The sequence below is a fragment of the Xenopus laevis genome, chromosome 7S (assembly GCF_017654675.1).
Source record: "Xenopus laevis strain J_2021 chromosome 7S, Xenopus_laevis_v10.1, whole genome shotgun sequence".
Classification (NCBI taxonomy): Eukaryota; Metazoa; Chordata; class Amphibia; order Anura; family Pipidae; genus Xenopus; species Xenopus laevis.
In genome coordinates, this window is record NC_054384.1 from 58,840,837 (window position 1) to 58,865,679 (window position 24,843).

Sequence of the window (24,843 nt, forward strand, 5' to 3'; positions counted from 1 at the left end):
TGCTCGGCCTGTTTTATGCAGGTATGGAGACATCATCACCCGCTGCCTCCGTTTCCCCGCCATAGTGATGCCAATAGTCTCTTGAGGTATATATGACCCCGAGTGTGGTAAGCAGGCTAATTAAAAGTGCTAGTTGTCGGGGGTTAATTACCCAGGTTGTGGAGCTCTCAAAAAGTGCGTGCACTCGCCACCATGTCAGGCCACGCCCCCCTGAACCATTGCTGTTCTTGCTCAATTTCAGCAGGATAATAAGTATTGCTGCTAAGTGAAACCCTAAATTAGACATGACTGCACTGACACAAAATAGAATGTGGCATCTACAGAAAATACTAAAACTCCACTGAACCAGAAATGTCTGTTGAGTCTTCAAAAATCAGACAAACGCTTATGGGATGAGGGCCGAAGTATACTCTTTGTAACTGTAAGGTCAGAGTTTATTTTTTTTAGAACTTTTATGATTACTAGTAGTAATTTACTACTTCAGTTCCCTGCAGAGAGAAATACATTGCTATTATCTTTTCTCCCTCTTTGCGTTGTTTTCCCTTTATTATTCATTTTCATTTAATTATAATCAGTTGCCTACATAATTTTACTTCATTTTTATATGATCAGCTCTTAACAGACAATTTCAATATTATTAATAATTACCACAATACAACAGCCCACACTTTCGCTTTCCAGAGTGAGACTAATTTACTAACATAAGTAGAAAATGGGGCCATGGCATCTGTATTTTGGCAAGTTTTGAGGAAAAAATGTTCACTTCTTATTTTCGTAAATATTCCCTAATATATATTTTTACTGCTAACATGGATAAGCCAGTTATTGTTATTTATGATAGCTATTTCAAAAACAATAAGGTAACCAGATATACACCCTAAAGCAGTCCTGGTGCTGGCTGGGGTCTGAAACCTCCTTTTAGGGCTTCAGTAATTATATCACAAATTGTGGGATATATGAGCTGAGGTGGATGTAAGTTAAACATGGTCAGATATACAGGGCCAAAAAGTGGGAGAAAACAGCAGAATAAAGACAAGTCAAATATTAATAGATTACTAGGCTAGAGTATACAGTATATAACAGTAAAATCACTATTCTGCTACAATCAGACCCAGTAAAGCAAAGATAAAGGCACACCATTCGTTTGCATAAAATAACAGTTTCTAATAAGGATTTTGTCAAAGTCAAAGTAAACTTTATTGTCATCTCAGCAGTATACAAATATAAAGTGAAACGAGACGACGTGGCTCCAGCTAGTACATATCACAAAAAGGCACTTAAAAATACACAATAAATATGTAAACATGAAATGTGCAATATATAGCCAGAAATTGGATTAGAATTGTGCAAATAAATTACAGTAAACAGTTCTCAAAGTTAAGTTCACAGTTCAGGTGTGTCTTGAATGTAGTGGGAGGACAGGCAGTGAGTTGAGGAGTCTGATAGCTTGCGGAAAAAAGTTTTCACGCAGCCTGGCTGTTTGGGCTTTAATACTGCAAAAGCGTCTGCCGGATGGGAGCAGCGTGAACAGTCCATGTGAGGGGTGTGTGGCGTTCAGTGCAATGCAGGAGGCCTTTCTTACACAGCACTTGTGGAAGATGTCCTGCAGTGATGGAAGAGCTGCTCCAATGATGTTGCCAGCTGCTCTGACAGTCCGCTGTATACTTTTCCGGTCAGCAGAGCTGGCACTACTGTACCAGATGGAGATGCAGCTCGTCAGGACGCTCTATGGTGCCCCTGTAGAACACTGTGAGGGTGGGAGGCGGAAGGCTGGCCCGTTTCAGTCGTCTTAGGAAGTGAAGACGCTGCTGAGCCTTTTTGGTGATGGAGGCTGTGTTGGTGGTCCAGATGAGGTCATCAGAAATGTGGACTCCCAGGAATTTGGTGTTCTTTACTGTCTCTACTTTGGAGCCATTGATGTTGAGTGGTGTGTGAGCAGGGAGAGTTCTCCTGAAGTCGACGATCATCTCTTTCGTTTTATCCACATTCAGTGACAGGTTGTTCTCACTGCACCAGACTGCCAGCTGCTGAACCTCATCTCTGTATGCCGACTCATCATTGTGGTTGATGAGCCCCACCACAGTTGTGTCATCAGCGAACTTGATGATGTGGTTCAAGCTGTGTCTAGCTATGCAGTTATGTGTGCAATGTGTACAACAACGGGCTGAGAACGCATCCTTGAGGAGCTCCTGTGCTCAATCTGATGGTGCTGGAAACCCCGATACGAACAGACTTAGGCCTCTCTGACAGAAAGTCCAAGATCCAATTGCACAAAGAGGTGCTCAATCCCACCTCTCTTAGTTTCCCACTCAGCTTTTGAGGGATAATGGTATTGAATGCTGAGCTAAAGTCTATAAACAGCATTCTCACATAACTGTCTTTCTTGTCCAGATGAGTTAGTGAGAGGTGGAGTACAGAAGATATGGCATCCTCAGTTGACCTGTTTGGCCAATATGCAAATTGTAGTGGGTCCAGTAAGAGGGGGAGGGTGCTCTTGATGTGTGCCATCTCTCGAAGCATTTCATGATGACAGGGGTTAGTGCAACAGGGCGGTAGTCATTCAGGCAGGTTACTGAAGATTTCTTTGGCACTGGAATGATGGTGGTGGACTTGAAGCATGTGGGGATGATCATCTGGCTTAGCGATGTGTTGAAAATGTCGGTGAAGACGTCAGCCAGCTGATCAGCACAGTCTCTCAGAATACGACCAGTATTGTTGTCTGGTCCGGCAGCCTTTCGTCGATTGACCTTGGTTAAGGTTCGCCTCATGTCGGCCGTGGTTAGACAAATGACTTTGTCGGTGAGAGGAGGTGTGGCTTTCCTCACAGACTCTTTGTTAAGCGCGTCAAACCATGCGTAGAACTTGTTCAGTTCCTCTGGGAGTGTGGCATCTTCGTCGCTGCTGCTCCGCGCAGGCTTGTATTGTGTGACAGCCTGAATGCCTTGCCATAGGTTGCGTGAGTCTTTTGAGTTGTCGAAATGATTTTGAATCTTCAGTGTGTACTCCTGCTTTGCTTGTCAGATGGTTCTAGAGAGGTTGGCCCTGACTATTTTAAGAGCAACTCTGTCCCCTGATTGGAAAGCGGCATCTCTCTCTCTTAGCCATGCACAAACCTTTGCTGTAAACCAGGGTTTTCCGTTGGCTCTCGTGGTGACGGTAACATCCTCTATGCATTTGTTGATGTAGCAGGTCACAGAGTCTGTGTACTCCTCCAAGTTGATGGAGCCATTGTGGGTAGCAGCCTCCCTGAACATGTAACAATCTGTGCAGTCGAAACAGTCCTGAAGTGCTTCCAAAGCTCCACTCGGCCAGACTGTGATGGTTTTTCTGGCTCCATCAACTTGGAGGAGTACAAAGCCAGATGTTTTGTGCGTTTGAGCAGCGATGTGTATGTGGGTGATAACATCACTGTCCGGTGGTCGGAGGAACCTATGTGGGCGCGTAAAGGCTTTGTAGGCGCCGCGCACGTTTGTGTAGACTTTGTCCAAACAGTTCTCTCCCCTTGGCAAAGTTCACATGTTGAAAGAATTTGGGAAGCACTGACTTCAGCTTCGCGTGGTTGAAATCGCCAGCAACAACAATAAATACCGGGTCCGGGTGTGTTGTTTGAAGCTTGTTGATAGCTCTCCTAGCGCCAGGTTAACATTTGAGCTAGGTGGCAAGTACACAGCTACCACTAGTACTGCAGTAAATTCCCTCGGCAGATAGAAAGGCCAACATTTAACAATTAAAAACTCCACTTGTGGTGAGCAGTGGCGAGTCACTTCAGCAGAATTCATGCACCAGAGTTTGTTGATATTGCTGGACAATGCGGCGTTTCTGTTGGCTCGGTAGCAGGTTAGCTTGGCTAGCTGGATGGCTGAGACAGCGATGTTTGTGTTAAGCCATGTTTCTGTGAAAATAAAGATGCAACAGTCCTTTATTTCTTGCTGGCTTGAATGCTGGAGCCACAGATGATCCATCTTGTTGTCCAAGGAGCGAACGTTCGAGAGCAGGATTGACGGAAGCGCTGGTTGGACCGGGTTAGCCTTTAGCCTGGTGCTAACGCCCGCACGCTTTCCTCGCTTTTGTTTATGAGAGCAGCGATTGCGTCTCGGCCAGCAGCATCTCGTAGTCCCAGTCTTTGTTCTGAGCTCCGGTGCTGTTAGCAAGCCCAGACTCCACAGAATCTCTATCAGCAGATTTATCGTAGAAGTTGTGCATCTCTTCCCGATTTCGAGCAGAGTGTGTCTGTCATAGGTAGTACGCATTGAGACTAATAGTGTTACAAAAACAAACCGGACAAACATACGGGGGAAAAAAAAATTAAATAAATAGTTAGAAATAAACTATTTTTCTACTGTTTCAGCTGGATCACAGTTAGCCGCTGCCAGTTGTGGCACCGCCCCACTAGGCCCACAGTCTCCCCCGGGGTGCCCCACATCACCAGGCCAGCAGTCTGCCCTGCAGTTCAAGCCTCCAGCTCAGTCCCGGGTACCTTTACAACTCGAGTCCCTGGCTTCTGTCGAGGAGATAGGCCCCGTTATGTTCTCCGGCTCTGTGTGTGCTAGAGAGCTGTTTTTCCTCCTTTAGGCAGTGGATGTCCCTTTTAGGCTGCTGGTGTGGGAGATGTTGGCAGAAGGGTACTTGTAAAGCACGGATGGGTGCAGATTTTAACAGTGCCCTGGGAGCCCTTGCAGATGTATCTTCCCTGGGGGAGGGAGGGGCCTGACATTCTGTAATAATTATCCTCAAGGGATGGCATTTTATACACAAAACGATACTAAAATACAGTCACTATAGCTCTTGAGATCACTATAGCATTGGATACTAAACTTCCAAGTCATCCAAGTCTCCTAAAGGCATTAAAAAAAACTGTACCCCAAAAATGAATACATATGAGCTGTTTGATGCAATATATTTTCATAGAGACCTACATTGTTTGGGGGTAACATTTTCTTTTAATAGAAACTGCCATGACAACCTCACCCAGCACGGTATTCCACAACCTCATTGCCCTTACCATGAGGTACTTCACATTTTTTCTGCTTCAAGTAAAGTTTCAGTTCCTTAAGCCCAAAGTGGTGGCCTCTCGTTGTATATTTTTTTTATAATGAAAAAAGTCCCCTCAATTCAAGCACAAAAGTACACTTCTTTGAACTTTTTCCAGCTCATTAATATCCTTTATATGGATACCCTACCAAGGATCTATCAAAAACAATCTAAATTATTTTTCAAACCTTGAGTCTGTAATAGTAAGTAATAGTTAAAAATAGTTTTGCCATACTGGCTACACAGTTGAAGCTCATTTATTACTCCACTGCTTTGCCAGAGATCCCAAAATACATGTCCTGGTATGAAGGTACTAGCGTGCCAGCACCATCGATTTTACAATCCAGATTGTATTCGTTTTATGCTGCACATCAAATACAAAAAGCCTGACCAGCTTTTTTATACAGACTCCATACAAAATATCAAATATGCAAGTACTATAAAATGTCTTGAAGGGCATCTAAAAAGATTGAACTCTAATGTCTACAACTCATTAAATACAAGGCTATGGCTACAGCATGTGCCTGTTTTATTTCTGTTCACCGTCTCCTAAAAAGACTGCAAGGATAATATAAAGAGAGGTAAACTAGAACAAATAAAATTGCCATGGTAATGCTTTCTGTCCATTTTTTCTGGCAACAAGACTTAGCTTTTGAGGTAAATGGGAGAATGCTGAATGTAATGGATGACAAACCTATTTTCAACCTTCCCATCTGTGTAGCCTGGATGTAGCAAATAAAAGCAATGCTTGCTATTTAAAGAAACAGAAAAGCAACTCTTTTATTAATGCAGAAATCATATGTCTTTGCCAGCAAAGAATGGGACAACTATAAAACTCTATTGCAAACTGTATTTTTAGAACACCAGATGTTCTTTAATGCTTCTGAGGCTCTAATTGAACTTAAAATGTTCTTCTTTAATCAATGTAGCGAATGGAACTTTAACTGGCATATAATAGTTTAGGCAATCTAATACAAATCAATAGTACTAGAAAAAACAAAAAACATTATGTGATATTTAATATGTCTGAAAGAAAATTATGATAAATTCTAGTTTTCCATTGGTCAGAATAGGCTAAAGGTCAACTTCAGGATATGTGTTCTGTGTTATTATAGATTTGCTTTGCCAAGGATCACAAAATATATGTCCTGGTATGAAGGTACTAGCGTAATTGTAATCATTCTATGCTGCACATCAAATACAACCAGCCTGACCAGCTTTTTGCATAATAAACTAATGTTCTAAAATACAATGAGGTTTAAATTTAAATTTCTTGCATGTAATGAATGATCAATGCTTCATTGAAAACAGGACACACTAACACCTTAATGTTATTTCACATTAATGATCAAACCTAATCACCTTAATTATTTTACCTCTGCTATCTATTCTATACATATAAATATGTATTCCATACCAAACTACTTGTGTCTGCACTTTACTGATAATCTGAAACACCATTAGAGGCTCTAAGAGATCAAAGATATTCCATTCCTAAGGCAATGGGAAGGTGCCACATTCAAGCCAGCTGTTCATTTCTAAAGGGTGGAAGTATCTGTCCTTCAGGGACCCATGTTCCAGTTTATGAAGCAAAGGTTACAACTCTGTACAGTGTATATTCTATTCATTAATTATTTTATCCTTCTACTATGTAGTCCTGGCACACTGCAGGAGTGAGACTTCCATCTAAATTTACCAAATTTCTTTTATATGACAGAATCACACTGGAGAGAACTTGTGATTGCTGGCTTAACTGATGAATTGACGCTGTAAAAAAAATAAACAAAAATGCACACTGTACACTGAATATATAGTAGATTAGTTGCTCAGAATTTTGTTTTTAGAAAAAATTAGCAGTTGGAAAGGTGTACATATGGTGATTCAGTTGAAAAACACGATGCATGTTTTTAAATGAATGGGAACAATGGATGTCCTTGCCTATGAACATTTGCATGGTTTTAAGTTGGTATGTATGTTTTACTATTAAATATTATATGAAAGAAAAGCACATTTTACATTTCTTTATTTCCATGTGCTGCTACATTTTACTGCGCTATTACTAAAGACTAAGTGCATGTTATAATGTTATTCAAACTGTGAAATACCAATAAGAGATCAGATACAATATAGAGCCATATTTGCTTTCAAAAGAAGACTGCAATAGATGAGTATAGATCTAAAGAATGTATACAGTACGGTATATATATTGGTATTCACACAGTATTAGAGCAGAGAGACTATAGAAGATAAGGGTATGTTAGAACAATCAGACTCATATTTAGCAGAGGGCAAATATACTGACCAATCCCTATCTGTTAAGATGAAATATAGATTGTGAGGTATACCAAGAGATTTTCTAGGAGCCTATATTATAGATTGTGGGATACTGTTCTCTTTGTTATGTAAGGCTTTATGTGTGTAGTTGTTCAAAGGTCCTAATTATTAAATGTTACAATCTGTCAAATACAGCTTAGTCTCTATCCATTCTGGGCTGACTTAATAATTAATTGACTTGATCACAGGCATTCCAAAGCAAATATTCTAAATAGCAGTTTAGCAAAAAACTGCTATCAGGCTTTACCCATGTCTGTGCAATGATAACCCAGTGACTGAAAACTGACAGTTTATTGTTAGCGGCAGTCATTGGCCTGGGAGAAGAGAAGGCAATTTAAAAATTACACTTATTCATTTTCACTTGGCCTGAGGCTGATAAATGCTGTTTTGCTTCTCCAAAATATATTATTATGGGTAAAAAATTATTAATATTAATGAAACAGATTGAAAAATATTTTCAATATGTTTTCAGCATAGATCGCAGCTCTGCAATGTACCCATCTGCTTGATTTGTTCCATTCAGGTGTCATTGTAAATTGCTACTCATGCAGGTGATTGATAGATTACTTGTGTCCATACAATGTGAAACTTTTCATACAAAAAACAGTATCAATGGGGCTTTTTCTATCCTGCAAACTACAACATTCGTGCATGACAGTCTCCTGAATGGTTATCATGATGTCAAATTATGCTAGAGAATGTTTTCTGGGTATCCACTGAATCCCAGATTTGCAGGGCCGCTCCTGCTAGAGTCCTGCAGCGGGTCGGGTACCTGCAAAAACCTGCGGTACCCTGCGGGTTGCATTTAGAAGTTCCAGGTGCGGGTATACCCGCGGGTCGGCGGTTCTGCGGGTTGCGGGTCGGGCCGCGGGTCTTCTCAATATCGATATTCACTCCTTTCTTCTGGTCATGTCTACTTCCGATGACGTCACTTCCGGTTTACAATGACAGCACTTCCTGTTTTACTCCTTTTTTTTCTGATCACGTCTACTTCCGATGATGTCACTTCCAGTTTACAATGACAGCACTTCCTGATTCTTGATGGTCAGCAGGTCGCAGGTCCGGGTTGCAGATAAGGTACTTGCGGGTAGGGTCGGGTAGCGGGTGCAAGCGGGTAAGAATGCGGGTTGCGGGTCCGGGTTGCGGATTGCAGGTTGCGGGTACGGGTCGGGTTCGGGTCCCAAAAAATGGACCCGCGCAGGACTCTAGCTCCTGCCATGAAGCACAATGAGAACCTTGCCTCAGACAGCAATGAGCAGCTGGTTACCAGGGGTGGCACAAAACTGCCTCTTGTAACATTAAGAGACAACATTCCGGTTTTAAAAACAGAAAGTCTGCTCTTTGCATTAGCAATGCACCACCCCTTTTAACCGGTTCTTTAACCCATCACTAAAGTTCTAAATATGGAGAGGAAGGGGCAGGCCTGGATTTTTGGAAAGGCAACCAAGGCCCAGGCCTAGGGTGGCAGGATTTTAGGGTGACGGCATTCTGCTCAACCACATCCACATTGGTTCAGAAACACTGGGGATGCACAGGAGATAGGATAGTTTTTTAAATTTCCTGTGCACCAATACCCATTGCTTCGGTCCCAATGACAAAAATTTGCCCAAATAAAAGGGAGGGAGGCGACGAATGGCAGTGGGCCCAGGGGTGCACGCTATGTAAATCCGGCCCTGGAAAGAGGGAGGGCAGTATCAGAGTTACTGCCTCCCAAGCAGCAGCAGATTTGGTTAAGGTTTCTGATGAATCTCAGCTTTTTTGAAAGGATTCATATTTGGCAGAGGGTAGGGACAGGGCTGTTGAGTGCCCACCAACTCAAGCTGAATTTTTTTAGCTGGTGCTATGTGCAAAGTACAGCTATACCAGGGATAGAGGTGCTGTTTTAATGATCACTAAAGGATAGGCTCTTGCACCCTTAGGGGCAAATTTACTAACCTCTGAAAATTCCCCAGCGACAGCTTCACTCACAGCCTAACACTTTGCCAGTAGTTTTGCCAGGACAATGCTAATTTACTAAAATCCGAAGTGGAGTCCAGAGCACCAAACTATTTGGTGAAGTTGCACTAGTGCAGGGGTAGGCAACCCGCGGCTCTTCATCCTGCTTGCTGCGGCTCAGTCTTGCAGCTTTTCCTGTCACAGCGTCTATACAGCCCTCGCACCTGCTGGCCACTCAAGAAGCCGCCAGCAGGTGCGAGGGTTGTATAGACATCCCAGGCAAGACCGAGCCACAGCAAGATGATTCATCATGGTTCTTACCACGGTCGCACACTCAAGACAAGAGAGAAGCCTCCAGAATTCAGCTGCAGCAGGTGTGAGGGCTATGGATGTGAAGCATATTTTAATGACATCTATAGACGTCACCTTTAAACAGATGAGAACACTAGCATTTAATAGGGCTATTCAGTGTTTAATTTATTTCAAAGTAAGCCTAAATATTGCACTTTTGTTTAGCGATGCACCGAATCCACTATTTTGGATTCGGCCGAACCCCCGAATCCTTTGTGAAAGATTCGGCCGAATACCGAACCGAATCCAAATTCTAATTTGCATATGCAAATATGCAAATTAGGTTGGGAAGGGAAAAATTTTTTACTTTTTTGACAAAAAGTCATGTAATTTCCCTCCCGCCCCTAATTTGCATATGCAAATTAGGATTCGGTTCGGCCAGGCAGAAGGATTCTGCCGAATCCTGCTGAAAAAGGCCGAATCCCAAACTGAATCCTGGATTCGGTGCATCTCTACTTTTGTTGTTGTAACAGTTAAAATTAAAAAAAAAGGTTAAAACTTTTATAAAAGTTTATAAGCGGTGTTATGTTTTGCGGTTCCAGACTATTTTTCTTTAGTGGAAGAGGGGGCAAAATGGCTCTTTTGATAGCAAAGGTTGCTGACCCCTGCACTAGTGTTTCTGCGCCAAGCAAAGCAAGACTAATTTGCATACGGCGGGAAGTTAAAGTTGAATGGACGTATATATATTGCAGCAAATACATTTCATTACACAAGCCCAGGAAACTTTAATAAAGAAAATAGAATGGTTACTGTATATTGCCCTACACATGAGCCCAGTGTATAGTTTATGTGCCATATGTTAGGAAATTTAGGGGGGAAGCTGGTTACCCCCAAAACATTTTACGCTCTTTTTCAGCCTGTCACCCTGAAAAAAGGAAAAGGCGCTAGCGTTTTTTGGGACTTAGATAAATTTGTAACTATTTTTTGAGGAAGTCCTATCTACTCTATTGCACTTCGCCTGGTCTGAGGTGGCAAAGGCAAGTCTGGCTCAAGAGCCAGAGTAAAATCTGCATCTTAGTGAATTTGCATAGTTACGTCCATTCGCCAAAACGCAAATTCACCTGGTGTTAGGGAGCAAAGTAATGCTAGAATCTATCTCCTAGCGAAGTTACGCCAGTGCCCGTTAGTAAATCAGCAAAATTCCGAAATGATGTCACACAGGCAAATTTTTGCCAGTGTTAGTCACTTCGCCCTTTAGTCAATTTGCCCCTTAGTGCTCAAGCCTCAATAATCTTTTTAAATGACACCTTTTATCTCATTCCATATAAATTGCATAAAACTATTTAAGTGTGTACTCCATTTAACTGTGAAGATTTGAAATGCATTCTAAATTTGTATTATTTGAAAACATGAAACCTAAAATAAAATAGTTTAAGGGATGACCTTAGATGGATGAATTGGAATGCTAAAATACCGGATTCCTATCTAATCTAATCTTGGATGGCAAGATTAGAGTAGGCACTTTTCAAATAAGTCATCTAAGGTACCTTTTTCCACCCGAAGAAGGGTTGTTACCCAGAAATGTTGTGTACTATCCTTTTTCTGAAATAAATGTGGTTATAAGTCTTGAACCTTTCTTACCTGTGTTGGCTGATATTCCTATATCTTTGTTTGCTAAATGGCTGGTCAGTCTATTTTGGGTGCAAAATGTATATGGAGCTGCACACATTCTCTTCATGCAGTTGGGAAGATTACCCCATTTATTCCATCACCAACAACATCACTGTTTGAGGGGGTACTACACCCTCCCTTCATCAAGATACAAAATAAAGTGCACAATCACCTTTAAAGCCATAAATGCCACCTCCCTTCTATATTGCCCTTAATTGTGGACATGCATAGAGTGCATGAATAGAGTGTGTGCGGCTTCATATACATTTTGCAGCTACTACGAGATCAAGCCACGTCTGTGGAAAGCCAGTATGACCAGTGCAGGGTGAGAGAACAGGTGTGCGGCAGTACTATTTTGGGGCCTCCTGTAAGCAGGCATGTCTACTTGCAATAAATTGCTATTTTATGCATTGTGTTAAAGGACTGAATAAAGAGAACTAAAGTCCTAAACTTATTTTTCCCAATAATGCTTTAAAAAGCATGGCAGGTCCCTTTCATATGAATAAAAGTCTTTAGACTGATTAAATATATTATAGAATGAAATGCAAACCTGCATACTGTATGTACATACCATCTTGAACAGTACAATACAGCCCAGAAACTTCCTTGCCTGAATTTTAGCTTCAGAGGATTGGATGGAAAGCAATGCCCTTTTATGTTTTTCTTTTACTAATGGCATTATTTAAAATTCCCCCCTAAAATCTTAGCCTGGCATTATCCTTTCTTTTGAGAATTAATTCAGACTCTAAAAAACTGATATTAAACAGTCAGATTTCCTTGTTTCACTGCAACAATGCTGAGGCAGAAGTATAAAGTATAATTCATTTGTACACCCTCTAAACTGAACTAGAATTTACCAGGGGTTTCTTAATCATAATTAAAACAGAAATGTCATTTAACTGGTGATAAAAAATTCTTCAGCTCTCACTGTCACTTGCTGATTTTAAATCAGTGTTTTCTTCTTTTTTTGGGCCTAGGGCAGTGGAATTAGTCTTTAAGATCTTTGTGACAAGAGCTAATTATGCCTCTATTGGCACTGAATACAATTAGGAACTTAGAAGAAGGAAATGATGAACGACGCAGAGAGTAGGAAGCATCTGGCTGACATGTTTGTTTATATGTCACTCGAATTAGTACAAATAGGGATGAGGCCGACATGGGTCTTTCACATAAGGTTATAGACATTAACGGTTTTTCTCCCAGAAGATTTCATAATGGTCTGGCCTGTCATTCAGTGCTTTACTCCCTGGCAACAAGTGGGTTACATTTTGAGCATTCCCAGAAGAGGGCAATGACTTAGCATTGAAGCAGAAAGAAAAAGCAGATGCATATATCATCTGCACAGCTTTATTAGGCAATGATGAGCAATTACATTATAACTTCTACATACATAGACAGAATTTATACTTCAGTGGGGATTGAATTGCTGCTGCCCTCTGACAGGGGGGTTGCATGCACATTCAAAATCTCCATCATTCTTTCAGGTTGATGAGTGATGGTATATGTAGGTCTAAAGATTTTGAGTTTGTCATGTCTGTTAGTTTGGCCTCAAAAGAGTTACACATACATGTTTAAATAAATTTTAAGTAGATATGGCTAATGTAAAGAGATCCAAATTATGGAAAGATCCCTTGTCCCTTACCCTAGGTCCCATATCCATATTCTGGATAATATGTCCCATACCTGTATTACCATTATTTGCAAGAGGTTCTGTGAATGGTAGGCTGTGTGATATATGATAGGATATATACAGCTAAAAGGAGGTTATGTAATAAAAGAAACGAATGGGGGAATATAATATGTTTCGCTAGTGCAAAAAATGTTTGCAAAGACCATTTTGAATGTTACCCACCATGTTTACATCCTTTCTGACAAATTACAGACCTCAACAATTCCTCGCAAAGTTTGCAACCAAATAGCTTTTGCGAATATTCGCAGTGTATGTATAAAAATGTCACAATGGCAAAGTGTATTTCGCGATGAAATATTAAATTAAACTCCAGAGCATAACCTTTGCTTAATGATATAACATTCACCAGCAAATGCATTGCAAGCAGCACTAGACATTAACAAAAACTCCATTTTAAACATCACCCTTAAGTTTGCCCAGGTGCAGTAACCCAAAGCAACCAATCAGCCGGAAGCATTTACCGGTAATGTGTTTAAAAGCAAACATCTTATTAGTTGGTATTAGTTACTGAGAACATTTAGTGCATTTTATTAAATATGGGGGTCTCTCTTTTATTGCATATGTATTTGTTTTCTTCTTGTATAATGGAAATATTAGGAGGTGCATAGATTATTATTTTCAAATTGCTGTTTTCCCCCTAAGGGAAATAGCACATGAGATTTGAGGCCCATTTGTCCATCATAGTTTCAGTAGTCAAAACATGGGACCACATCTATCCATTTCCTTCTATTATTACTGCTTATTATGACTATAGATGTAGCCAATTTTTGCCTGAATATGGGGTATTAGACATAAGGTATTGCAATGACCCATGAAGTCACCCAATTGGCCAATGACACAGGAAATGATCTGCCAGTGCTTGTATCCATCATGGTTCCACCTTTTTATCCAGTGTTACAGCTTCTCTGTGTTATACTCCTCTTACAAAAAGTCAAGAAGGACCAAGGGGGCTGGAGCATGACATCACCAGTGACATGGCCAGTCAAACTTGGGTATAAACACCACAGTTTTAATTACTCTTATCTGCCATGTATGTGGGGCTTACCTGTTGGTAGGAAAGAAATCCTATGACTGTCAAATAAGTGCAGTGCCCCTTTCTCCACTCTACATAGATCTTAATATCATGTAGATTTGCTAAATAGATTGTAGTATACAGGTACAAAAACTGCTCAGAATAGTACAGCTGCTGTTTAGTGAAAGTGGACATATTGATTCCTTGATTTTGAGTGTTGCTCATGCATATACTAAAACTGAATTTATATCACAGTGAGGTTTTTTGAGCCACACAAAATGCAGCCTGAAAATCCCAATTTGATAAAGTTACAATTTGTATGATTATATTTCTGTGTTCCCTCTGCTGTAGAAAGATTGCAAATCTAAACATTGCGATCGATAATGTCATATTTCTCTACAAAATGTCACACTGTGCACACTTAGAAGTTAATTGAAAAGAAAGTAATTTGACAACTCAATAACATTTTACTCGGTCTTACATAAAATTTCCATTACTATAGGGCCACATACTGTATCTGATGGGTTCTAATTTCTCTAACCTGAAAGCTCAAAACCACAAAAGAAATGTTTTTAAGTTTCCTTAGTTAATGTACATTTAATGTACAGTATGTAGCCTACCCAGGCATGAGAGCTGGATCAATATGATGAAAAAAATCAGCTTGAAATCAATAAACAACTGCTATTTAAACATAATGTCTGCATGCATAGCTACCAATAACCACATGTTAACATGGTAAGTTTAAATTACGACCACTGATGTAGAATTTGCATTCTAACAGCTTGTAAGCTAATGCAAGATGAGGCATTTTGTGCACCATCTTTGCATTTGCCTGTGCCCTGGTTGCCTCATGCCATTGACTTTAATGGCATCTGCTGTCACTGCTAGGCAGAAAAACACATATGTAAATAAATAAAAGCAAGTCAAGTGAAATCACATTTGCAAATGTAGTCAATGAGGTACAGAAACCTAAAGTTAACCTATCCACGAAATTTCCTCAGTAGTGCACACCAATCCTAATAGCATGTCCCCTACTTTTTCAGGTATTCATGTTATGTAAAACTGAACAATGAAAGCAGAAGGTGGGTTCCCTTTCACATCAGAGCCAGAAAATGTAAACTTCTAGCTAAAAATGAAAATTTAAGTACCATCCCAATTTAGCCCATAAGAAAGCTGGTGAAGCGAAACAAGCTAGCATAACTTTCCATGGAGCACATTATTTGTGTATAATAATAATATATATAATGTATTTGATATATAATGTAATGATGATATTTTATCTGTAGACTTTAATTATTTCGCAAGAAAAACATTCAAAATGACTATTCTACAGACAAGAAGCACTCAATATCTCTTATATTATTCAAATAAATAAGAATACAGTAACACAGTAGAGTTATGTCCAGAAATGACATTCCCTATATTATATAAAGTTACTTAAGACCAGTGGAATCATCTGTAAAGCAGACTATTTTAAGGGGCAGATTTATCAAGGGTCAAATTTCAAGGTGATGGGAGTTTTTTTAAACTCCCATCAACTCTAAATTCGAATAAAGAAAAGAAATTGAAGTTTATTAAAAAATCTACGTTTTTAACTTTGGGTGAATAGGCTGTGTTCGAATAGTTTGAATCAAAGTTTTACCACATTCGATCGGATTAGAATCTTCGAAATGTAATTTAGTCCACTAAATGACTCAAAATGGGTTCTAGGAGGTTCCCCATAGGCTAAAACAGCAATCCGGCAGGTTTTAGATGGTGAATGGTCAAGTCAAAGTTTTAAAGAGACAGTACATGATACATTTCGATATTTGAATAGTCAATTTTTTTTGAAAAAATAATTTTGGACTATTCGAAAGCACACTAAAGATAGCTCAAAATTCAAATTTAAAAATTTGAATTTTCACTTTGACCCTTGATAAATCTGCCCCTAAATGTTTATTAAAGGCATGTATCTATCGGAAGTGAAAATGAAAGTTTCTGCTCTTGCTCCCTTCTCTGACTTAAACTTGTGTTCCCATTTCTATGTGGCACCTACTGTATCTGTTTCGCTGATGGTATACAAAAAATAAAAAGGCAAATTGTACAGAAGGGAAGGGGTGTCTATTTATTAAATTTTTTACTTCACCAGGAGATTGCCTCTAAATACAAGCAAAACATATTTGTTTTGTATATTTTCAAATTATTTTGTGAATGGTGAACCAGTTAATTTGGTAGCATTTCAAAACTGAATGTACTGGGGGGCTTGGTTTGAACGAACTGTTTCAATTTCCTTGTATATAAATGACAGCTCCCATTGTTCCTAGTTTAAGTGAATGATTACATTTTTGTAAAATTATTTCCTTTTTCTCTGTAATAATGACATATTACCTTGTAGTTGATTCCCGTGAATTCATATTGGAAGCAAAACAATCCTATTGGGTTTAATTTTATTTTTAGTAGACCAAATCCAATAGGACAGTGATCCAAATTACAGAAAGATCCCTTATCCAGAAATTCCCAGATCACGGGCAGTACGAATAATTGATCTAATTTTCTTTCGCAAAATTGATTGGGCCACTCAATCATTTTCTTGTTTAAATGCTGTAAGATGTATTTCTCATTTATTAAATAAAGAAAAACTCTTTGTCGCAATGAAAAGCAAAAATGTTGAAGACGTTAGTTTCATTGTTGTATAGAGACTTTGCCGCTACGCCATTTTTCAAGAAATTATTCCAAGAAAAGATTTTAGGGTAATGGAACACAGGATGTTTTATTGCTCATGCAAAATCGCCTTTCAGATGAATGGCAAAAAGTTTAAAATACCTTTCTACTGATGAGCATTGGAACTGTGGTGGTACACATACGCGATTGCTCAAAAATGCTGCAGTGAGCGTTCAATAAAGCCAGTACACCAGCAGGGATATGCAGGGATGCTTATCAATGGCGAGGTATTTACGTGCTCCACCTTAAAAGTTAAGGTTACAAATAGATTAATAAATAAACATTGTAAACTGTACAAAGAAACATGCATTTATTAAAGAGTCTTTAATACAGGAAAGTGATTGAAGTTGAAGTTTTGAGTATTTCTACTAGAGAATGTGGTGTGCTGTCTATTCCACTAGATTAGCACTTTAACGTCTTAATTTCTTTTTTTTCAGAACCTGGTCTGGCGTTAGGATTTATGTCAAAAGACAAGTTCCGGAAAATGTCTGAAGGTCAGAAACATTCCATATAATGTGTCATTTTAATTTTAAAGCTCTCGTTGAGAAAGTTCTAAACTTTATGGGATAATAATAGCACCTATAGCTGCTAGCAACTGTTCCCATTCAGGGAGCAATTGATCTACATTTGGCATGCTACAAAGTTTATTTCTTAACACAGTAAAAAGTTTATTTCTTAACATCTCAAAGTCACAGAGATCCCAATTACATAAATCCAGAATTATAAGCAAAACAAACAAGCATTCCTACTAGTGATGGGCGAATTTGTGGCATTTCGCTTCGCCAAAAAATTGGCGAATTTCTTTTTGACGCCGGCGTCCGTTTTTTTTTTGCCAGCGTCAAAAAAACAGACGCCGCCGAATTTTCGTGGCGGTTTCGAAAATGTATTTGCCGGTGGCGAATCGCAGGAATTTGCCGCAAATTTGCGCCTGCCAAATAAATTTGCCCATCACTAATTCCTACTATAGTGGAGCGATACAAGCAGCTACAAGTACCCCTGGACACTAGAACCCCTGGATTCCTACAGGCTAGAAGCCCAGCCTAGCTGATAGACTACTTATATTTTGTAGCTGCCATTCAAAAAAATCTATAGACTTCAAAAATATCATAATTATCAAACTCTTGTAGAACTACTAGAAGATATTCTGTCAAAAACAAAAAATGTATTTGCTTTAATACTAAAGATACACTAACTATGACTTTTAATTCATCTCAGAAGGTTTTAGGTGGCAACGTTTTCTTAACTGAGTTTCAAAAACTGCATGTGAAACTGCAGCTTATTTTTGCCATGATTTTCTTGAATGCATTCAATTTTACAGTTTTGCATTAACATGTTATCTACTTCTTCATCTGCTTATTGCTAGTCCTGAAAAAAATCTCTGATTCCCTGTCATGCTTGGTTTACTGCTTGTTCCCAGAGCAGAGTGTTGAAAAGCTGGAAGTGCTACTGTGCATGTTCCTTCCTTCCAGTAATTTGCATGTTATTGATACCATTGGCTGGCACAATTCAGCCAACCAGTTTGATGGGATAAATTGAAATTAAATGGACATGCACAGTAGCGGTCAATATACTATGGTCTTTTGTAATAAAAAAAAATGGGTATTCCCAGGATCTGTTACAGCAGTGGGAGAAAATAACAGATTAGACTGACTATATTTTGAATATATCCAGGGATGTTGCCATTCTGCTTAAGAGATGGAATAACGGGTAGCTCAATCTAATGTGCGCCTGCAGCTTTCTTTTTAGAAAGAAGAGAAACTGCACACAGACACCATGCTTCCCTTGCTTCAAGAAGACATAACTTTATTAACACTTCTGCATTAGCAGAACAAAGATCATGTCACATGACACTGCGTCAGAATCAGACTACTATGGGATCTGTATGAGAGCACACCCAATAATACATATCGTAAAGGAGCAGTAACATCAAAAAATTAAAGTGTTTTAAAGTAATAAAAATATAATGCAGTGTTGCCCTAAGCTGGTAAAACTGCTGTGTTTACTTCAGAAACACTACTATTTTTATATAATATGCTGCTGTGTAGCAATGGGGGCAGCCATTCAAAGGAGAAAAGGCTAAGGTCCCACAGCAGATAGCAGATAAGCTCTGTAGAACATAACAGTGTTTTCTGTTAACCACTATTTAACTTGTGCCATATAGCCTTTTTTCAGTCTCTGCCATTGCTACACAGTAGCTGATTTATTTGAATTAAATTAGATCCGTTTTACCAGTACAGGACAACAGTGCAGTACATGATATTTTCATTACTTTAAAACACTTTAATTTTTTAGTGTTACCGTTCCTTTAATCAAGGGAGTTTATAAAGTATGGTGGGAAATTAAATTACCAACCTCCCTTTACTTCCTGAAACTTAAAAATATAATATCAAAAGTTACTCACTCTCATATGAGTATTCATGTATTGCATAGTTATATAACTAGATTCACATCTAAAATGCAAACAATGCTATAGCAATATATAAAAGTGAAAAGGCTGTACATGAGTATAATTGTTTTAGAAGAAGTTTGCTTTAAATACCTTTTATCGCTTTTAAAAAAGTGGGTTTTGCAGCAGAAGTGGTCTTTCTGTTGCATAAATTGCCCTGACTCAGCAGACACTTGCATTTCTTCAACACTGCATCTAAAAATGTACCGTATATACCCGAGTATAAGCCGAGTTTTTCAGCATCCAAAAAGTGCTGAAAAAGTCTACCTCGGGTTAGCGGTACCCGACCCGAGTAGCTGAGATTGCAGTCACTTTTAATCATTCCTATACCAACAGTTCACTTGGGGAGAGACTGCAATATCCCACAATGCCCTCTGTTGGTTATATGAAAGAATAACAGTGCACCCTCTGTTGGTTATATGAAAGAATAACAGTGACTGCATCTGTTGGTTATATGAAAGAATAACAGTGACTGCAATATCACACAGCGCCATCTGTTGGTTGTATGAAAGAATAACAGTGCGCCCTCTGTTGGTTATATGAAAGAATAGCAGTGACTGCAATATCACACAGCACCCTCTGTTGGTTATATGAAAGAATAACAGTGACTGCAATATCACACAGCGCCATCTGTTGGTTATATGGAAGAATAACAGTGACTGCAATATCACACAGTGCCCTCTGTTGGTTATATGAAAGAATAACAGTGACTGCAATATCACACAGTGCCCTCTGTTGGTTATACGAAAGATTAACATTGATGGCAATATCAAACAGCGCCCTCTGCACATGGTAGTGGGACAGTGGGACAATGCACACGGTAATCCGTTTGGCAATTCTCTGTCACCATCAGCTTTGCAAAGAAGTCCGGTTGATCGCTGGGGGGTCGCTTTGGCAGAATGTGCGCTGCTGGGAGACAGGGCTGTAGTTGTGTCTAGGCTTATACTAGAGTCAATAAGTTTTCCCAGTTTTTGTAGGTAAAATTAGGTACCTCGGCTTATACTCGGGTCGGCTTATACTCGAGTATATACGGTAATTTGTGTTCTTAAAAAAAAAGTTGCCACAGACTTGCAAAACAGGAGTGAAAAGGCTAATTGCAGTTACCAATTTAGTTCACAGACATGCACATATAGGGGAATGTAATAAAAGTCCATAATGGAAAAATTATTCGCAATTTGAAAAGTTCTGCCTTTGCACAAATTTAATATAGATTTTGTGAACCCGGAAACAGTTTAGAGACCACTTTCGACAGTAGAAGAAAGTTTGTGAATTTTACAGGTTGTGCCAGTGTGCAGTGAATGTAATAAAGCTTCTTACTGAAAAAGTTATGTTTGCTCCAAAAGATTACAACACCTTCAATCACTACTTAAATGTGTGCAATAAAAAGTTGCAATGCGATAACAGTTTAATGAAGAATATTACATTGCAAGATGTGAATTTTTATTCTTATTTGTGCACATTGATTTTCTCTTTGCGACTTTTATTACATTCCCCCATAAATGTGTTAGAAAGTCAAAAGTATTGAATATGTTTATTCAGATTAAGAGTTACAATACAGTAAACATTTGAGAAAGACAGTGAAAGATCGTGAGCAGGTGATTCTAGTGATTGAAATTGTAATCTTGCTTTAAGAATTCAGAACACACTAAAATAGTCCCTTAGGGGCAGATTTATCAAGGGTCGAATTTCGAATTTGAAAAACTTCGAAATTCAAAAAGACCAACCGAAATTAAATTGAAGTTTTTTGTGGTCAAATAGGTCCGTTTTCGATCAAATAGGTCTATATTCGGTCTAATTCGAATCATATGAATTGAAGTAATAACGCACTCAATAGCATTTGATTTAAAGTTTTTCCAAAAAAAAACCCTTCGATTTTTCAAAGTCCACCAATTGACTCCAAATAGTTTCTAGGAGGTCTCCCATAGGCTAAAACAGCAATTTGGCAGGTTTTAGATGGCAAATGGTCGAAGTGAATTTTTTTAAAGAGACAGTACATGATAAATTTCGAAATTCGAATTCTCACATTTTTTTGAGTTCAAATCGAATTTGGACTATTCCCTAGTCGAAGTACACAAAAATTAGCTTGAAAATCGAATTTTCACTTTGACCTTTGATAAATCTGCCCTTTAAAATGGGGAAGCATTGGCATTTTAGAACAATGCAACACAGCCATTCTTGGTTGGTGCAGTCTTCTGAAAAAGATGCAATTCTATTCATAATTCTCCACCTACAAGAAGCAGCATCCACTATAAGTGGTGCTCTTTCCCATTTCTATTAAAACACAATGGACACTACAGGAACAGTAACAGCAAAAAATAAGTGTATTAATGTAATGAAAGTATCATGTACCGTTTGCCCTGTACTCAGGCCCGGATTTGTGGAAAGGCCACCAAGGCCTGGGCCTAGGGCAGCAGGATTTTAAGGGGTGGCATGCTGCTCAACCACACCCACATTGGTTCAGACACACTGGGGATGCGCAGGAGATACAATAGTTTTTTAAATTTCCTGTGCACCAATCCCCATTTTCCCAAATAAAAGGGAGGGAATGGGGGCGTGCGCTATGTAAATCCAGTCCTGCCTGCACTGGTAAAACTGATCTGTTTGCTTCAGAAACACTACTATATTTGATATAAACAAGCTGCTGTGTAGCAATGGCGGAAATTGAAAAAAAGAGTATAAGGCACATATGGATAAAAGTTAACAGCATTATGTTCTACAGAGATTATCTGCTATCTGCTGTGTAACTTGAGCATTTTCTCATTTGAATGGCTGTCCCCATTGATACACAGCAGCTTATTTATATAAACAATAGTAGTGTTTCTGAAGCCAACGCAGCAGTTTTACCAGTGCAGTGCAACACTGCATTATATTTGTATTACTTTAAAACACTTCATTTCATTTTTTGATGTCACTATTTCTTTAAGAGGCCTGGGTAATTTGATCACCAGTTTCTCCATAAAAGGACCAAGGCACTAATATAGTGAAGATGCCATTGGCCTTAGAAGCCCACTTCATACCTGTGAATTACTGTGAGTAATTCTCTGAGTACAGCAGCTGTCACCCAAGAAACAAAAACTAAATATTGAGCTGAAAATGCCAACCTCCTGGGTTGGGAAGAAATCATTCCATCTGGTCCATATAAAATAAATTATTTTCTGACACTCATCCAAAAACACAATTACGAATAGTTTAGACTAGAAATAGTTTCAATTTATTAACGAAGAAACAAGAAAAATCTTGGCATTTAAAAGCTTGTTAAGTTTATTTAAACATTATGGGAGTTGTCTGAAGATTTCAAGCAAGTTTACTGTACTGTACTGTTCTAGGGTTTTCAAGATTTTATAGCTTCACTGAAAATGAAGGAACAATGACATTTGGGGGCAAATTCACTAAAATCCATAAATTCGCTAGCGCAGCCTTGGCCGCACTTCGCCAGGCGAATTTTCACCAGGCCGCCGCTAATTCACTAAAATACGAAGTTGTGCTCAGGAGGCGAAAGGTATCGAAATTGTGCTAGCTTTAATTTGTCACAGTAATTTGCATACAGCGCCAAATTTGTGGAAAGGCCACCAAGGAACAATGACAATTGGGGACAAATTTACTAAAATCCGGAAATTCGCTAGCGCGGCCTTGGCCGCACTTCGCCAGGCGAATTTTAACCAGGCCGCCGCTAATTCACTAAAATAGCTCAGGAGGCGAAAGGTATCGAAGTTGCGCTAGCTTTAATTCGTCATAATAATTAATTGCATAGTAATTTGCATACAGCGCCAAATTTAAATTTGAATGGACGTGTATGAAGCAGCGCATACACAACACTACACAAGCCAAGGGAAAGTTAATTAAAGTTTATATAGGTGTTATAATGCCCTACACATGTGCCCACAGTATATTTAAGATGCCATATGTTAACAAATGTAGGGGAGAAGGTGGGCACCCTAAAAAAATTATTTGTTCATTTTCAGCCTATCACCCAAAAAACGCCAGCCAAATTTTCAACTATTTTGGGAAAAATTTAAATTTTTTTTTACTAACTCCTATCTACTCTATTGAACTTCGCCTACTCTGACCTGGCGAAGTAAACTCTGGCGAAGGAGGTAGCGTTCAGAAAAAAAACAATCTTAGTAAATTTACGTCGTTTTGCCCCCTTCGCCAGAGTGCAACTTCGCCAGCTTTAGGGTGCGAAGTTGCGCTACTCTATCTACATCGCTGGCGAATTTTCACCAGGGTGACTGTTAGTAAATTTGCGAAGTGGCAAAATGACGTTAGCCAATTCGGAATTTAGTAAATTTGCCCCTTTCACTTCTGAGGTATATTCTTCCACAATAAAACTGACCATTATTCTCTTTGGGTTTACTTGTTCTTAAGCATTAGCATTTAAAAAAAAAAATCAATAATGGGAAAAAAGTTGCACAAGTTTAGTTGCAGTTTTTCTACTTGAGCTTATAAATTGTAAACTTTGCCTCCATATATATATATATATTTTTTTAAACACACTAAATGGTTAATAGACTACTTGGTGATTGGTTCTGTCCTCTTCGATCACATGATTCTATACGCGACACGTGATTGGGTGAGTGTTTCTTCCCTTTGTCTATTTAAGGGTTTATTTTAAAACAGTTTGTATCTTGATAAAGGTCCTAGGTTCGGACCGAAACGTTGATCAGTTTTAATGTAACCTAATAAAATTATATTTTTATCAAACCCCAGTGTGCACTCATGCTTCTCGGACTTGTATATATATATATGTATATATATATATATATATATATGTATAGGTGTTCCTATGCTTTTAAAATTGGGCGTTTGTTTTGGGAATATCTCTCCTTTAAAAGCCTGATTGCTGGCTGGGGAGGATTTAGCCCTCAGTGAAAAAACAGCGTTCAATGGACATTGATTACAGGTAATGCTAAAATGCACATAAAAAATAAAACAAGTTAGGGACCGCCATTCGGGGTTTACCTTGACGTGGTATGGTGGCTTATCAATTTTATGATCATAACTTTGTAACAAAATAACCCCTATTTGGGTACATATGCAATAGCATTTATTATACTTATATATATATACCTTAAAGCCTTTAGAGTGCTCCCACAACTCCCCTGTTTTGATATTATATATATATATATATATATATATATATATATATATATATATATATATATATATATAATATCAAAACAGGGGGGTTGTGGGAGCACTCTAAAGGCTTTAAAGTATATATAAGTATAATAAATGCTATTGCATATGTACCCAAAACAGGGGTTATTTTGTTACAAAGTTATGATCATAAAATTGATAAGCCACCATACCACGTCAAGGTAAACCCCGAATGGCGGTCCCTAACTTGTTTTATATTTTATGTGCATTTTAGCATTACCTGTAATCAATGTCCGTTGAACGCTGTTTTTTCACTAAGGGCTAAATCCTCCCCAGCCAGCAATCAGGCTTTTAAAGGAGAGATATTCCCAAAACAAACGCCCAATTTTAAAAGCATAGGATCACCACTAGTTTAAAGGGGGGGTATGGGGTGCTACAACCACTGAAGCTATGCCACAGCTCCTGGCTAAATATACAATATCAAAACAGGGGGGTTGTGGGAGCACTCTAAAGGCTTTAAAGTATATATAAGTATAATAAATGCTATTGCATATGTACCCAAAACAGGGGTTATTTTGTTACAAAGTTATGATCATAAAATTGATAAGCCACCATACCACGTCAAGGTAAACCCCG

General features: G+C 38.8%; 1 protein-coding gene across 3 annotated transcripts in view; it reads left to right on the forward strand.

The window, feature by feature from the left end:
* Window positions 1-24,843, forward strand: part of LOC108697229 (kin of IRRE-like protein 3) — an 872,472-nt gene that overhangs the window by 484,507 nt on the left and 363,122 nt on the right. For all 3 annotated transcript variants that reach the window (XM_041571296.1, XM_041571297.1, XM_041571298.1), the window contains exon 2: window positions 17,102-17,158. In XM_041571296.1, coding sequence (XP_041427230.1) covers window positions 17,102-17,158 — 57 coding nt within the window. The remainder of the gene's footprint in view (window positions 1-17,101; window positions 17,159-24,843) is intronic.